Source organism: Oryzias melastigma, linkage group LG6 (assembly GCF_002922805.2).
Source record: "Oryzias melastigma strain HK-1 linkage group LG6, ASM292280v2, whole genome shotgun sequence".
Taxonomy (NCBI): domain Eukaryota; kingdom Metazoa; phylum Chordata; class Actinopteri; order Beloniformes; family Adrianichthyidae; genus Oryzias; species Oryzias melastigma.
The window spans coordinates 34,979,124-34,995,112 of NC_050517.1; the positions used below are offsets into that span (position 1 = coordinate 34,979,124).

General features: G+C 40.2%; 1 protein-coding gene and 1 long non-coding RNA gene across 2 annotated transcripts; both read left to right on the forward strand.

The window, feature by feature from the left end:
• The first annotated feature begins 214 nt into the window (after positions 1-214).
• LOC112152821 (mucin-5AC-like) lies at positions 215-2,470 on the forward strand. The gene is made up of 5 exons (XM_024282617.2): positions 215-432; positions 859-960; positions 1,055-1,222; positions 1,339-1,455; positions 1,666-2,470. The coding sequence occupies exons 1-5, from the start codon at positions 384-386 to the stop codon at positions 2,193-2,195; spliced, it is 966 nt and encodes a 321-aa protein (XP_024138385.2). The 5' UTR covers positions 215-383; the 3' UTR covers positions 2,196-2,470.
• A 7,064-nt stretch (positions 2,471-9,534) lies between these two features.
• Positions 9,535-10,248, forward strand: LOC118598920. Its single transcript, XR_004948151.1, has 3 exons — positions 9,535-9,779; positions 9,896-10,012; positions 10,236-10,248. It is a non-coding gene; the product is annotated as an uncharacterized LOC118598920 (long non-coding RNA).
• The last annotated feature ends 5,741 nt before the right edge of the window (positions 10,249-15,989 follow it).

Below are 15,989 nucleotides of genomic sequence, written 5' to 3' on the forward strand. Positions count from 1 at the left end.
CCCTATTGGCCTCCTGTTGACCCCATGACCCCTCACACAATGACTTCTATGCCACATGATTGTAATGATAAAATAAACTGTGCATTAGAAAACAGGTCATTAAGATGAACTGATCAATTAAAATAAATGTTTTTGCTCATCATTTCAGTTAACAGTGATTTATTTGGTGTCTTTCTGTTCTTTGAGCTAAATGGAACATAAATAAATATTGATGATGCTGAAGGGTGTTTGTGCTTGTTGTGATGCTTTGACAAAGGAGGCAGCAAGTGTTTGACGCTATAGCACAGCAACACACCCAGAACTGAGGTCACCTGAGCAGCATAAAAGCAGAGGAGCTGCTCAGCAGCAGCATCAAACCCCGGAGAACTCACCTGTACATCAGGATGAAGCTGATCTTCTCTCTGTGTCTCATCTATGCGCTCTGCAGCTCAGGTAACAACATTCACCTGGTTTCTTTTAGTCTGGGATGTTTGAACCGTCTGGTCCATCTGAGCCGCTGTTTCTGTATTTTACCTTCATTTATTTAAAATATTGAATGTAAGAAAAAACTTTAGATATTCACACATGTTACAGGTGATGGTAAAAACACTTGAATGGGATTAATAAAGTTTAGAAAAAATCAATTATAACATTTTGAGGATGAAAAGTTTAAAGTACAAAATAAAACCCTAAATTCTAAAAAAAGGGAAATGATCAAATAAAAGTTTTGTTTAAAACTTGAATGTTTTGTCATTGATTACAAATCAGTTTGTCATCATCCTGTTTACACACAATAACTTGATTATACCTGCAAAAAAGTTAATCAAATATTCATGATTTTCATTCCGATGAATAAAAAAATGTTTTTTTTCTCTCCAGCTGCTGCTCTTCAGTGTGTCGCCTGTGCAGATCAGACATGTTCAACCACAGTCAGTAAGACGTGCAGCTCAGAGACCATGTGTATTACAGCTTCCATCAGAGGTATTCCTCTTCTCCTCTCACACGTTACTGAACATGTTCTGGAAGGTTCTGTGGGATTTCCATCAGTAAAACCATCTGTACTTTGACTCTGCAGCCACTTCATCTCAAGGTTCAGGAGCATTCATCTACAAGGACTGTGCTGCTGCTTCTCTTTGTCCAACCACTGGAGCTGCAACCTTTTCCGCCGCCTTGACTTTTTCCAGTGCGATTGCATCAGCTCAGTGCTGCAACACGGCCAACTGCAACTCCCAGACCCTGACATGTACGGACACTCAGCTTTTTGCTGAAGAAAACCTCAGATTTCAAAACCATGTGGATGTTCCTCTGAAGTTTCTACACATTGGTCTTGTTAATAATAAAATCTTTTACTGTTTTTAGTTCCGGACCCTCCGTCTGCTAACGGCCGGACGTGTCCCGTCTGTGACCCGACCACCTCTCAGTGCAGCTCTACAGTTACATGTTCAGGAGACCAGACCAGCTGCTTCCAAGCAACCAGTGAGTTTTCATGACAACTAAAGAAGTTTGACTTCAAAAATATATTCTTCTGGTTTGTAATAATCGTCAGCCTTTGTGTTTTAATAAAGCTCATAAAATAAGTCAAAAACATAAAGAACAGATTAAAAACATTTTATCCAGACCTTTATTTGATAAACTTTCCTATTATTCATGTATTCATAAACTAAACCAAGTTGTGTTGATCTACAGTGACAAACGGCTCAGCAACATATCCAGTTGTGGGCTGCGTGTCTCCAAACACATGTGCAGCTGCAGCGAGCCTGAATAACCTGCCTTTCATGGAGAGCGTTGGTAACATCGTCACTGGACCGACCTGCAGCGCCGCAACCATCATGACAACTGTTCAACCAACAATCTCTACCACACAAGAAGCAACAACTGCTGCTGCAACAACCATTGAAACCACAACTGTAGCTGCAGCAACCTCCACCAGCCCTACACCAGCGACAGCTCCCTCATCAACCTCCACCACCCCTGCACCAAAGGCAGATGGAGCACCAACTGTACCTGTAGCAACAGGTGGAGCAGCTACAACTGTTTCACCATCTGTAACCAATGGTGCATCTGGTTCCATGACTGTTTCTTCATCTGTTACTAACGGTGCAGCAGGAGCTGGAACAACCCAGTCAACCACAGTGTCAACAACCAGCAGTTCTGGAGTTTCTGTCCAAATGTGTCTTTTCAACCTCCTGCTTGGTCTTCTTGTCTTCATGTTGTGATTGATGATGGATGTTTTAGGGAACTTACTTTTGTTGGGAAAGTTTTATTTCCTTCTCATATTTAAGCAAAACATCAGATGGTTAACAATAGAGATGTAGGAAATGTGAAAAAAGTTGTGATATTAACTTGAACGTTAAAAGTTATTTTTTAATATAACTGCAATTATTTAACATTCATATTTATTGTTTGCATTTTGAACAAAGTGATATTTAACATTTAATGATTAAAACTCAGACAACTTATTTATAAATCCTTTTATTCAATATTTTTTTGTTTCCCCAGATTATTTATTGTCTTTTTAAACCACTTCTAATAAAGTTTTATGCTTAAAAATAAAATGTGTTTGCTCTTTTTATATTGGACTTTTTTGGACTCTGCCATCCATCAGCACCAGAGCCTTGGATTTGCAGTTTTTTAGGTTCTATGACCCTCAGTCATTCTTCTCTTTTTAACCAGACACACTCACCCTCTGTTGTCTTTCTTCTTCCACTCCCCATAAACCCCCAGATCCCGACCGGCAGGCTGAAGGATCCCCAAAGACGGCATTGGGTTCCTAGTGAACCTGCTGTGGCCACAGTCTCACCCTGGTTTCCCCCGCACCAGCCAAAATCTCATGGATGTCTTTGCATCCAGCTTGAAGGACCAATTAAAAGTTAGGTTTAAACAACCTGAAACATTTTTCTGTACGGAAGTCGAGAGAGGGATCAGTTCATTAATCATATTTTACTTGCTCAAGGATAACAGACAGAGAATGTTCAAACCAGTCTCCACTCCGCTCTAAAGTTCTTGGTCCAGGTCTTCATTTTTATAACGTATGGAGCGGTCCCCAGTTATATTTACGTTTGCGGCTCTAAGGGAGTGGGGGAAAAGAAACAGCCTCAAAGTGGTTCCACTATCAGTGATGCCACAGTTCAATACAACAGGTCGGTGCCAGTCCCTTCAAACATCTGTATTACATCGGCCTCCATGTAGCCTTCAGCTTAGGACGGCTGCAACCTTCCAGATACGAGTTGAGCACGACCTCAAGCGAAGAGAGAAAGAGAAGAGTTTAAAATCATACAAAGCAAATATTTGATAAATGAAGGGTTTTTCCTGGCTTAAAATAAGGTGGTGGTAGTGTCGCATTGCAGCCTCAGATTCGTACCTTAACTTTTGCTCCTCCAAGCAAATGTATTACAAATTGACTATTTTAGCAGGTATATTTACATAAATAAAAAAAGACAAATGTGTGTTTTTTAATTTCAAGTGTATTTCTTTATTTTCTTCTAAGGACCATGGATTATCCATGATCCGTTACACCCTTAATACTAACCTCTTTTCATTGCGTTGTCATTAGTATCTGTGTGTTTCATGGAAAAATGCGCCCAAACCTCTTCTGTTCTTCTTTTTTCTGCAGTTATTTACATTTAAAACTGGATTTGTGCGAAAGTCAGTGGCTTGGAGTGCCTGTTTCACGAGCTGATTTGGACACACTCGCCCTTACTGGTGGGTGGGTGTAACTGCAGTTACAAACGACTGAAAGATCGCAGCTTGGAAACACCGATCATGTGATCAATTAAACGGCAGGAGCTGGGGGCGCTTGTAAATTAGGTGGTGGAGGCCGCCACCAAATTCTCTATGAAGGAAAAACGTTTTTATCATAAATGTATGTACAACACCTGAGTTGAGGCTCCTGTGACTCTAAAAAACAAAAAAACAAAAAAAAAACATGCATGGCTGCCACCAGAGACCACATATCTCATTCAGCCAAATGACCAGAACAGGAGCCAGCCTGCTGCTGTGCTGTCCATGGTTCCAAATAAACATTTTTCAGTGGCCCAGTCCTGCAGTAGATATGTTTACCACTCAAAGGTTCAGATCTAGTCTGTTCATCAAACCTCTCCACCTGTACCACCTATGACAGTCTCAGAATTGGAATTCCTGATTTCTAGACCCATCAACATTAGGTGCATTGGTGAGTTCAAACAGCATGACCACCAGACATTTGAAGCAACCCAGCTTAAAAAAAGGTTCTCCAGTCGTCGCTCTGACGAATCTATCCAGGTAAAAAATATTAAAAAGATCCAGCTTGGAGAAAACTGACTGAGGGCTCACAACAATCTTTTACGTAGCTCTTCATCCACAAGATCAAATGCAGACATTTTAATTGGACCAGAGCTGAAGGTCATTAACCCAATGTTGGAGACGTGGTACGTGCACCCAACAGCTGCTACCATCAAGCAGAGTTAGTTCTACATTGAAGTACTACTTAGTTTGGAAACGGTATTGCCCAATGCAAAGAATTTTGGGTAACTAAGTTTTTTTTCTATATGGCGAGAGCATTTTTATTATTCCCCATTTTTAATTCTGATTCATTGATGGCTTGTTACAAGTCTTGAATAACCAAAAACCTGAAGCAGAACATGGATGCAAACCACAAAGTATTAAGGTTTGTATTCTGACTCAATGTGATGTTTGAGCAACTTGATGAAAAAATAAAGTTAATTAGGCGAAGGAATGGTCGTTTGACTGCAGTGATACCGTCGGAGGGAGACCACTTCTGAAGTCAGCTTTTAACCCTTGTGCTGTCCTAGCCATGTTTACATTAAAAGTGGGGTCATCTGGACCCCACAAGACAACGCGCTGAACTTTTTATTTTTTTATTTTTATTTTTTTCAAGGATTTTTTTATCTTCACTGGTGTCTGTGGTAGGCATAAAATCCTCTCCACGTTTGTCATGGGAGGGAATCATGGGTGGGGTCATCTGGACCCCATAAGAGAGTACAAGGGTATACCCTTCAGGGGACAGGCCAGGTCCACCCATAAACCGTTGTCGAGGTTCCCCATTGGAAATGCATTACCTCCAACCCTTAGGCCTTCGCCTTCCCTTCCTGATACACCTACCACCAACCGATTGCAACCCATTGACAGCGATGAGTCCAAGTCTGTCTGAGACACGTTTTTAGAGGAAGTATTGCTGCCAATCACGAGTGAGCTTGTTCCAGCTTGTTTGAAGTCCACACCCCTACCACTGAAAGCAGATCAGGGGAATCTGTCAATCAAATGTTTAGGCAGGGCCACTGGCCACCACATGCTTTTATTGAGGCATCTGATTGGTCAGTTTATAACTTGAATAACTGGCAATAAAGAAAAAGTAAAATGAGAAATAACTGTCTGGTTCTCAAAGTCTATGAGACTTTGGCCTTTTTGCAACCCGTGGATACTTCCTATTTGGAACACGGGAGGAGAGGAGTTGCGATGTCTATTGATATTCATGTCAATGGGTCTACCCAACTAGACTTCACGCCTCCACCGTAGCCTACCTACCTACAACACAGAAGTTAGATAGACAAACGAGATCCACTTAACGGAGTGAAGAAGTGGTCTTACTTAATCAACAAAATCTTGCCATCGTATTTCTTCTTCTCTGAACCCTCAAACTTTCATCGTTTATGGCACTTCATCATAGAGTATTGTTAAATTACAATACTCGCTGTCGTCCGGTCGGGGGGTGGGCTTTCCATGGGGAGCAGAGGTCCGAATAGATACGGTGCTTAGGGGGTTTGGTGGGTTGTGGTCTCCACTTGGGATTCATCAATACAGTTTGCACACAGTTTGATACGTACCTCCATACGAGGGTCGAAACGTATTGAACAAAAAAAAAAAAAAAACTCTGAAATTCTACTATTTCATAGATTAAGATTTCTTTTGCAAACCGAAACAAATTAACAAAAAAAAACAGATTGTTTTCAAGCGCACAGCTCTTGGCACTTATTGAAGAATCCTACTTAAATAGAGCTTGTATGCAGTTTAATCAAATGTAAAAGTGCCTCAGTCCTCAATCCTTGGACACATGAATATAATAAACTCCAACAATCTATGCTGTGCTCTTAAATCTTGACAGCATGCACTACTACACTCTTAATTTGTAATGAAGTTACAGAGAAATAGCTCTCCAATTCCCGGGGAGTCCAGTGGAAAGTTCTGCGTTTTACTAAGTCGTCTTACATCTCTTTGCGCACTTGTTCATGAAGTGCAGATATATATATGGACGTACTGGTCCACTATATTGTGGGTCAACTGTTTTCATTAAATGACAAAAGCCTTTCTTATCAACCACTGAAAAAAAGCTGAAGAGCTCTAGCAATAAACACTCTGATGGTGTCAGATATTTTCTTGTGTTTACCTGAGGTAATACTGTAAGTCTTTTGAAAAATATGTTTTGATCGTGTTTCCTGCTTAGTTGTTCAACTTTAAGACGGTGACGGTAAGAGGGTTGGGCGGACATGTTGGACATGTTTTCCCACATCTAGTTAATGCTCATTCAGGGAAATGTTTTTTCTAGTTTTACCTGTTCAAACTGCAAATATCAACAAATATGTGCTCCTTATTACATGCAAAACAAATAAGGACTTTGACCAACTCAAATATGGACAGAACCTTCCTCGGCTTCTATAGAAGTCACATCAAACTTTATTTATTTAAAGCTTTTACACTTACAGTCGTAACGCTTAGTTGAACATAATTATAAAAAAACGTAGCTGTCAAAATATAAATTAAAATTCACCCATTCCTTTGCCACCCCCACCCCCACCCCCCACCCCCGTTGACCCCATGACCCACACACAGTAGCTTCTATACCACACGATTGTAATGATAAGAAGACACTTCACATTAGAAAACAGGTTATTTTAAGTTGGGAATTTTTTTAATTTAATTGAAATTCTTTTACTTTTTAGAGATTATTTTATTTTTATTGGAATCTCAACTTTTATCCAAAAGCTTTTGAGTTCAAATGAAAACTGTTATGGGAAAAAAAGCAAAGTTAATAATGCACGAATATGAGAAGGTTGAGTTTTATATTAAGTTATTTATAGACAGATGACACACCAATGGAATTAAAATGAAACGACCAATCAAAACAAAACTTTTAGCTCTTAATCTGACTGTTTAATTATGGGGTGTTCCTCTGTTTTCTGAGCTAAAAGTAATAAAAATAAATATTGATGATGCTGAAGGGTGTTTCTGCTTGTTGTGATGCTTTGACAATGGAGGCAGCAAGTGTTTGACGCTATAGCACAGCAACACACCCAGAACTGAGGTCACCTGAGCAGCATAAAAGCAGAGGAGCTGCTCAGCAGCAGCATCGAACCCCGGAGAACTCACCTGTACATCAGGATGAAGCTGATCTTCTCTCTGTGTCTCATCTATGCGCTCTGCAGCTCAGGTAACAACATTCACCTGGTTTCTTTAAGTCTGGGATGTTTGAACCGTCCGGTCCGTGTGTCTCGGCTTCCATGTTTGACCTTTATTTATGTTCATTTTGGGCTGGGAATCAATTAAAGAAATGTAACTAATTGCAAACCTGGAAAAAAAAAAATATTAGGGATTAAGTGAGATTCATTTTATTTATTTATTTATTTTTTTAGTCACTTATCTGCAAATAATCTCAATAGGACATCAAACACAAAATTGTGCATTTAGAACGTTTATTTTTTTGGAACCCAGTTTCTTAACCTGTGTTTTTGTCTACTTTTGAATTTACCCAAGTATTTTCAATCTGAAAGATTATTCACTCGCTTATTTGGTATCTTTCAAATAAGAATTTGTTTGTGTTGTATTTACACACTAGACAGAAAATCATGCAAAAATAGAAAATGCGTCTGGAAAAAAGAATGATTTTTCTGTGGAAACCCCAAAAATGTTTAATAAACTGTTTTTACAAAATAGAATGAAAGATTTAGGTGTAACAACAAGAATAACATTTGTCAACAAACTAACAAACTGTTTTTTAATTAAAATACAAAACAGGCGAAATTCACAGATTTATTTGGGCCACAAATATAAAGAGTTTCTGTTGATAGAGGAACATCTCAGACCTCACAGCTCCTCGTCGCTGGACTTCAGTTCGGCTGTGTGGCTTCAGCTACCAGGCAGCCCAAAAGAATAAGAGAATTCTCTCCTAAAGTGCTGCTGTGCCTTTGGTATTTTTCCTGGAATTTCATTGTTTTTCAGCTTTTCTTTTTTTCTCATAAAATGTCCTTATTTTATTTGTGAAAAATACAAAACCCAAAAGTTTTTTGGAGAAGTTTTATCCATCTGGATTTCCGGTCTGTTTGGTTGGAATCTGCTCGCAGGTGGAGGTGGAGGCGTATCTGTCCATTCTGAACCGCTGGCCTCTCGTAACAGCAGCGGTTGCAGAGTTTTCACAACTTTTAGACAATGGAAATGTTTGTTATTGTAGAAAAATGACTTCATGTCCCCATCCCAAAATAAAACTGAGATCAATTTCCTTGTTGGATTTCTAATAGCAGCTCCATTTTGCTCCGCCTCCAATAGCGGGTGTGCTACTCTGCATTAAAGCAGTTCATCTTCGGGCTCAATTATTTCAATAAAACATCACTTTCGTTAAAAAATGGAACTACAAATAAATATCATGTCATCTCTTTAATTTAATAAAATCTCAATCACATAATATAAACAAAAGTTTGAGTTTATTTTAGAGAGTTTTATTACACTAATCACACAGCTGAAAGGCAGGATGCTTGATGGCGTTAATAAATATTAAGGCCTCTAATTCTTTGCGTGCGCTAACGCATTAACTTTCACAGCCGTTGTTCATTTCTTCAAAATACTAAACATAAGTAAACCTTAGAGATTTACACACCTTTAGAGTGATAGTAAAAGCATTTAACTGAGATTATAAAAGCTTAGAAAAAATGTATCATAACATTTTGAAGACTAAAAGTTTAAGGTTCAACAGAGAACACCAAATTCTAAAAACGTAGAAATTATAAAACGAAAGTTTTGTTTGAAACTATAATATCTTAAAGTTAAAGTAACTACAGTTGTCACACGATGAGGTAAGTGAAATTTGTTCTCTGCATTTGACCCCTCCCCTGGGGGAGTGGTGAAGTGCAGACACAGCCGTGCTCAGGAACCATGTGGTGGTTTGACCCCCCCAATCCAACCCCTTAATGGCGAGTGTCAAGCAGGGAGGCAGTGGGTCCCATTTTTAGAATCTTTGATGACTCAACTTGGATTTGAACTCATGAAATTCTGGTTTCAGGGCAGACACTCTACCACAAGGCCACTGAGCTTGTTTATCATTGGTTTTGTCATGGATTCTAAATCAATTAGTCATTGTCATGTTTTCACAATTCCTTGACAATACCTACAAACAGGTGAATGAAATATTCATGATTTTCATTCATATGAATAATATTTTTTTTCTCTTCAGCTGCTGCTCTCCAGTGTGACGCCTGTGCAGATCAGACATGCTCAACCACAGTCAGTAAGACGTGCAGCTCAGAGACCATGTGTATTACAGCTTCCGTCAGAGGTATTCCTCTTCTCCTCTCACACGTTACTGAACATGTTCTGGAAGGTTCTGTGGGATTTCCATCAGTAAAACCATCTGTACTTTGACTCTGCAGCCACTTCATCTCAAGGTTCAGGAGCATTAATCTACAAGGACTGTGCTGCTGCTTCTCTTTGTCCAACCACTGGAGCTGCAACCTTTTCCGTCGCCTTGACTTTTTCCAGTGCGATTGCATCAGCTCAGTGCTGCAACACGGCCAACTGCAACTCCCAGACCCTGACATGTACGGACACTAAGCTTTTTACTGAAGAAAACCTCCGATTTCAAAACCATGTGGATGTTCCTCTGAAGTTTCTACACATTGGTCTTGTTAATAATAAAATCTTTTACTGTTTTTAGTTCCGGACCCTCCGTCTGCTAACGGCCGGACGTGTCCCGTCTGTGACCCGACCACCTCTCAGTGCAGCTCTACAGTTACATGTTCAGGAGACCAGACCAGCTGCTTCCAAGCAACCAGTGAGTTTTCATGACAACTAAAGAAATTTGACCTAAAAAAATATATTCTTCTGGTTTGTAATAATCATCAGCCTCTGTGTTTTAATAAAGCTCATAAAATAAGCCAAAAAAAGAAAAGAACAGATTAAAAACATTTTACCAATATATTTATTTGATAAACTTACTTATTATTTGTGTATTCATTTTTTTATCATAAACTTAACCAAGTTGTGTTGATCTACAGTGACAAACGGCTCAACAACATATCCAGTTGTGGGCTGCGTGTCTCCAAACACATGTGCAGCTGCAGCGAGCCTGAATAACCTGCCTTTCATGGAGAGCGTTGGTAACATCGTCACTGGACCGACCTGCAGCGCCGCAACCATCATCACAACTGTTCAACCAACCATCTCTACCACACAAGAAGCAACAACTGCTGCTGCATCAACATCCACAACCTCTGCACCCTCAACTGCTGCTGCATCAACATCCACAGCTCCTGCCCTTCCACGCCCAGCTGATTGTCAGCTCCTCTCTCTGAGTCCCGGCGACTTCATTATGGTGAAAAGCTTCAAGAGACACGGGTGGAACCACCAGCACTGGGTTGGACCGTTCCAGATCCTCCTGACCACACAAACAGCTGTGAAGGTAGCAGAACAAGCCACTTGGATCCACGGAAGCCACTGCAAAAAGGTTCCTCCCCCTGAGGAACCCCCTGCAACAATCCAGCAGGGCCATCCACCAACATGGCGCCGTAATAAACTGGAAGAGAAGCAGATGAGGAAAGGGCAGACCGCTCCAAGAAACCAACATGGACTGAAAAGCAGTGGGCCTCGTGCTCGGGGACAGAAGAAGCTGGCTGCAAAGGGGGACCGCCACTAGGACGAGAAGTTGCTGACAACAAGATCAACCTCTCCACCAAGAAACCAACATGGACATTGCTTCCTGCGTTCCACAGTTGACATATGCACCCATACGGCGACCTTCTGACTCCTGACTACCCTGACGACCTGTCCCATGACCTCTCTGATTCTGTTGTGCAGGTTTGCTCATCTTAAACCTGAAATGGAGGTATAACTTTGACATGTGAAGTTTTGCTTAACATGTTCAAAATACATATGCTTGCATTTTGTTTAATTTTTTTCTAACTTCATTTGTTACTCCTTCCTCAAATGTTTCTCACATATTTCTTCTCAAGTTCGATCGATCCTTATTAGGACCAGAAGAGGGGAAGTGTGAGGGAAATATGTGACTTATACGAACATTAATTCACTTCAGATACTCTGCATTCAAACAATATGTTTGTGTTCTGTAATCTTTTTTGGGAAAGGAACAGTCTTCTCATGAAGGAGTATCTTAGACAAGGGAGTAACCTGATAAGCACCTGCGCTGGGAGCCGAGTCTGTAATGAAACATCTTCCTGTGATGAAGTCTGTATCCAAATGGCAGTTCCTTCTTCAAATTAGTCATTTATGAAACTTCTCTGTTCAACTGATCAACGAGCTTTCTTTATTATTGCTTATTAAAAACTGGTGTTGGACGAAAAATCGTTTGATGAAAAATGTTTTCGGGAACTTACTTTTGTAGGGAAAGTTGCATTTCTTTCTCATATTTAAGCAAAACATTAACCTTTGGCTAGCAATACAAACAAGGACATGTGAGATAAGTCAGGGTATTAGCCTAAACTTTAACAGTTATTTTCTAATATAACTGCAATTGATTAATCAGCATCTCCACATAATACTGTTTTCATTTACATTAAAAATGTAACTCAATGTTACAAAATTGTCATTACCTGATGGAAACTGCTTCTGGAAACCAGTTTAAACTTACCTCCATATTTCCAGTGAGATTATAGCTGTTTAATGTCCTCTATATTGGACTGTGGATCTGAGGGAATTTCCTTTCTTGAAGCTTTTAAATTCAGTGACTTTTCAAAGTGTTTGATAGAACAACATGTTCTGCAAACTGAGAAAGTCCACAGATGATTTTGCAAATATCTGAACTAGTTTTCTGATGCAGTTAAAAGTTTAAATTTTAATTTTACCTTCAGGGCAACACCACAGGGTTTCAGCATTACTGAGGGGTAGTGCTGGGCAATATGGAAAAAAAATGTACATCACTATATAAAATATTTTATATCACGATAACAATATATATACTGCTCACAAAAATTAAAGGAGCAGTTTAAAGAAACACATTAGATACATCAGATCTCAATATAAAGTTGAAAATCTATACAAATAATGACAGGGCTGTTGTACAGTCTGAGGAGCAACCTGCCTGCTCCTAATGGACCCAAACATAATGTCCCAGAGAGGTTCTATTGGGTTTAAGTCAGGGGATGGTGAAGGCCATTCAATTGTTTCAATTCCTTCATCCTCCAGGTACGACCTGCATACTCTTGCCACGTGAGGCCGGGTATTGTCGTGCATTAGGAGGAAACCAGGACCTACTGCACCAGCGTAGGGTCTGACAATGGGTTCAAGGGTTTCATCTGGATACCTTATGGCAGTCAGAGCACCATTTCCTAGGCAGTAGAGGTCTGTGCGTCCCTCCATGGATATGCCTCCTCAGACCATCACTGACCCACCACCAAACTTGTCATGTTGAACCACGTTGCAGGCGGCATAACGTTCTCCTGGTCTTCTCCAGACTCTCCAGTGAACCTGCTCTCGTCTGTGAAAAGTACAGGGCACCAGTGGCAGACTTGCCAATTCTGGTGTTCTTGAGCAAATGCCAGTGGAGCTCCACGGTGCTGGGCAGTGAGCACAGGGCCCACTACAGGACGTGGGGCCCTCAGGCCACCTTCATGAAGTCTGTTCCTGATTGTTTGGGTAAAGACATTCACACCAGTGGCCCTCTGGAGGTCATTCTGTAGGGCACGAGCAGTGCTCAGCCTGTTCCCCCTTGCACAAAGAAGCAGGTATCAATCCTGCTGAGGGGTTGAGGACCTTCTACGACCCTGTCCAGCTCTCCGAGAATAACCACCAGTCTCCTGAAATCTCCTCCATGTTCTGGAGATTGTGCTGGGAGACACATTAAACCTTCTTAGACATAGATTTAGACTTAGGCTTAATCTTTGACTTAGACTTAGACTTGACTTTATTGATCCCTTTGGGATGGCACCCTTGGGGAAATTAAGTTTTTCAGCAGCTTACAGGAGTATACATAATAAAAATAAAAATCTCAATATGCATATACATAATAATAATATGCTGCAGCACGTGTGGATGTGCCATCCTGGAGAAGTTGGACGACCCGTGCAACTTCTGTAGGGTTAAGGAATCGCCCCATACTGCCAGTAGAAATAATTATCAAGCCAAAATCAGCACGAGTGGAAAACCACCCAAGAAAGATCAAGAGGGAGAAACTTGAAATGACCTCCACATCTAACACCAGTCCTGTTTGGAGGGTTTTCTAATTGTTGCCACTGAAGTGCACTCATTGCCTCATTGAGCTTGAAAATATGAGCAATAGTTAAAAACTAAGACTAAATAAAACTGGTTATCCCTGCCCTTAGACCATCCCTCCAGGTAAGGAAAAATTCCTAAAAAAAAACCTGAGTCAGGCAAAAAGAAGAAGCCTTAGGGATTTCCCTCTCTCCCCAGAGGAGAGTGGGAAAGAAGAACAACATGTGAATCGAACTGCACCAACAAAAAGCATGGAGAACTAAATACAATAGTTAATAAAGAATAGAAGAGAGGAGAAGTAAATGAGAATAGAGAACAGAACCCCAGAGCTGATCTGAATAATAGCGATGATAGAAAATCTAAATTTATATTTAAACGCACCAACATTAATTTATTAATCTAGCCTCACAAGGACCACAGGAGAGGGAATATTCTCTGATTACTAGCTAGCCTGGCAGAACGCCTGTCCAAAGAGGAATGTTTTAAGGCTAGTTTTGAAGGTAGAAACTGTGCTGGCCTCTCTGACATGAGCTGGGAGCTTATTCCATAGAACAGGGGCTTGATGGCTGAAGGTTCTACCTCCAACTGTACTTTTAGAAATTCTAGGAACTACAAGCAGTCCAGCATTTTGTGAACGAAGTGTTCTGATTGGTTGGTAAGGAACTATGAGATCTCTAATATAGGATGGGGCCACACCATTCAGAGCCTTATAGGTTAACAAAAGGATTTTGAACTTGATCCTGGATTCAACTGGTAGCCAGTGGAGAGAAGCTAACACCGGAGTGATGTGTTCTCTTCTACTAGCTCCTGCTAACAATCGTGCTGCTGCATTCTGGACAAGCTGAAAACTTTTTAAAGAACTTTTCGGGCAGGCTATTAGTAAAGAGTTACAGTAATCCAGTCTAGATGTAACAAATGCATGGATGAGTTTTTCAGCGTCACTTTTAGATAACATATTCCTGATCCTAGCTATATTGCGTAGGTGAAAAGATGCAGTTTTACAAGCTTGAGATATGTGAGCCTTAAATGATAAATCTTGGTCAAATAGAACCCCTAAGTTTCTGACTGAAGTTTACACCATCCAGGGAGACTATCTGATCTGAGAGAGCATCTCTCAGGTGTTTAGGACCCAGTATCATGACCTCAGTTTTTTCTGGGTTCAGGAGGAGGTAATTAATTGTCATCCAGGTCTTAATGTCTCTGATGCATGAATTCAGTTTCTCTAGGTGGTCATTCTGGTCTGGTTTAATGGATAAATACAACTGTGTATCATCTGCATAACAGTGAAAGTTAATGCTGTGTTTCCTGATTATGTTTCCTAAGGGCAGCATGTAAAGCGTGAACAGAATGAGGGCAGATCCCCTGATCCCTATGTCATGCTCTAGTCTCTGGAGTAAGATGCTGTGGTCGATGGTATCAAAGGCTGCGCTGAGGTCTAACAGAACCAGAATAGAGATTAGTCCCTTTTCTGAAGCCAATAGCAAGTCATTAGTAACTCTGACCAGTGCAGTTTCAGTGCTATGGTGAGGTCTAAACCCTGACTGAAAATCTTCAAAGTGATTGTTGTCCTGTAGGTGGCACTGCAGCTGCTTTACTAGAACTCTTTCTTGGATTTTAGATATATATGGGAGATTAGTTATTGGTCAATAGTTGGCCAAAATGTCAGGATCCAGGCTGGGTTTTTTCAAAAGAGGTTTAACAACGGCATATTTAAAAGACTGAAGCATATAACCAGTCTCTAGAGAGGTATTTATTATGGTTAATATGGATTCACTAATAAGGGGGAAGATTTCATCAAAAAGTTTAGTGGGGATTGGGTCTAAGAGACAAGGAGGTTTTAGAAGACGTAATAACTGATGCTATTTCTGCTTGGTCCACAGCAGTGAAGCAGTCTAATGTTACAGCCGTTTCTATGGATGCCTTTATTTCTACGACCTCTGCCTTTAATGCTCATATTTGAAGACTCCCATCCAGAATCATGTCTCAGTTTCCCTTCTGTAATGCTCAACTTTCTTTGGCGATATAACAAATTTAAACACTTTATTTAAGCTCTAATCTGCCGCCTTCAACACATTTTTAAGCATTTCTCGAATCCTAAACCACAAAAACTTTTTTTCAGCTTAATCTGGCATCTATTTGTAGAAACAGACTCTCATATTATATTTCATCATTTCTTATTGGTCTGGTAGAGCAGCTGAGCAAACAGAGACCAAGAGCCTCCTGGCGATTCTGCTTAGGTCGTGTCATTTTAGGACACGACCATTTTAGGTCGTTTCATTTTAGGACTTAGGTATAGTTGAACAAACTCCTTTATGTATTTGACACCAAACTTCAAAGTTGTTTTTTTGCTTGTTTCTTTTATTCCATTGTATTTACTTTAGTTTCAGACCAAACAACAAAGAAAAAGCAAGGGGTGGAGTTAAGCCAAAAAAGGACAAAACAAGTGTTAAATTAAAAAAGGTCCCAAAAGATGCTTAAGATTAATTGATATATGAACACATGTGAACATTTTGTATTTTTTTTCTTTTTGCACAAACAGTAACAAATGGAGGACAGAAGATCTTTTTTTTTTTTTTTTACCAACA

Bases quoted from the DNA above. Each gene is read 5' to 3' on its own strand.
- LOC112152821 (XM_024282617.2), top strand. From the start codon at position 384: ATGAAGCTGATCTTCTCTCTGTGTCTCATCTATGCGCTCTGCAGCTCA. The intron at 1,223-1,338 runs GTACGGACACTC...TACTGTTTTTAG, and splicing joins CAACTCCCAGACCCTGACAT to TTCCGGACCCTCCGTCTGCT. The intron at 1,456-1,665 runs GTGAGTTTTCAT...GTTGATCTACAG, and splicing joins CAGCTGCTTCCAAGCAACCA to TGACAAACGGCTCAGCAACA.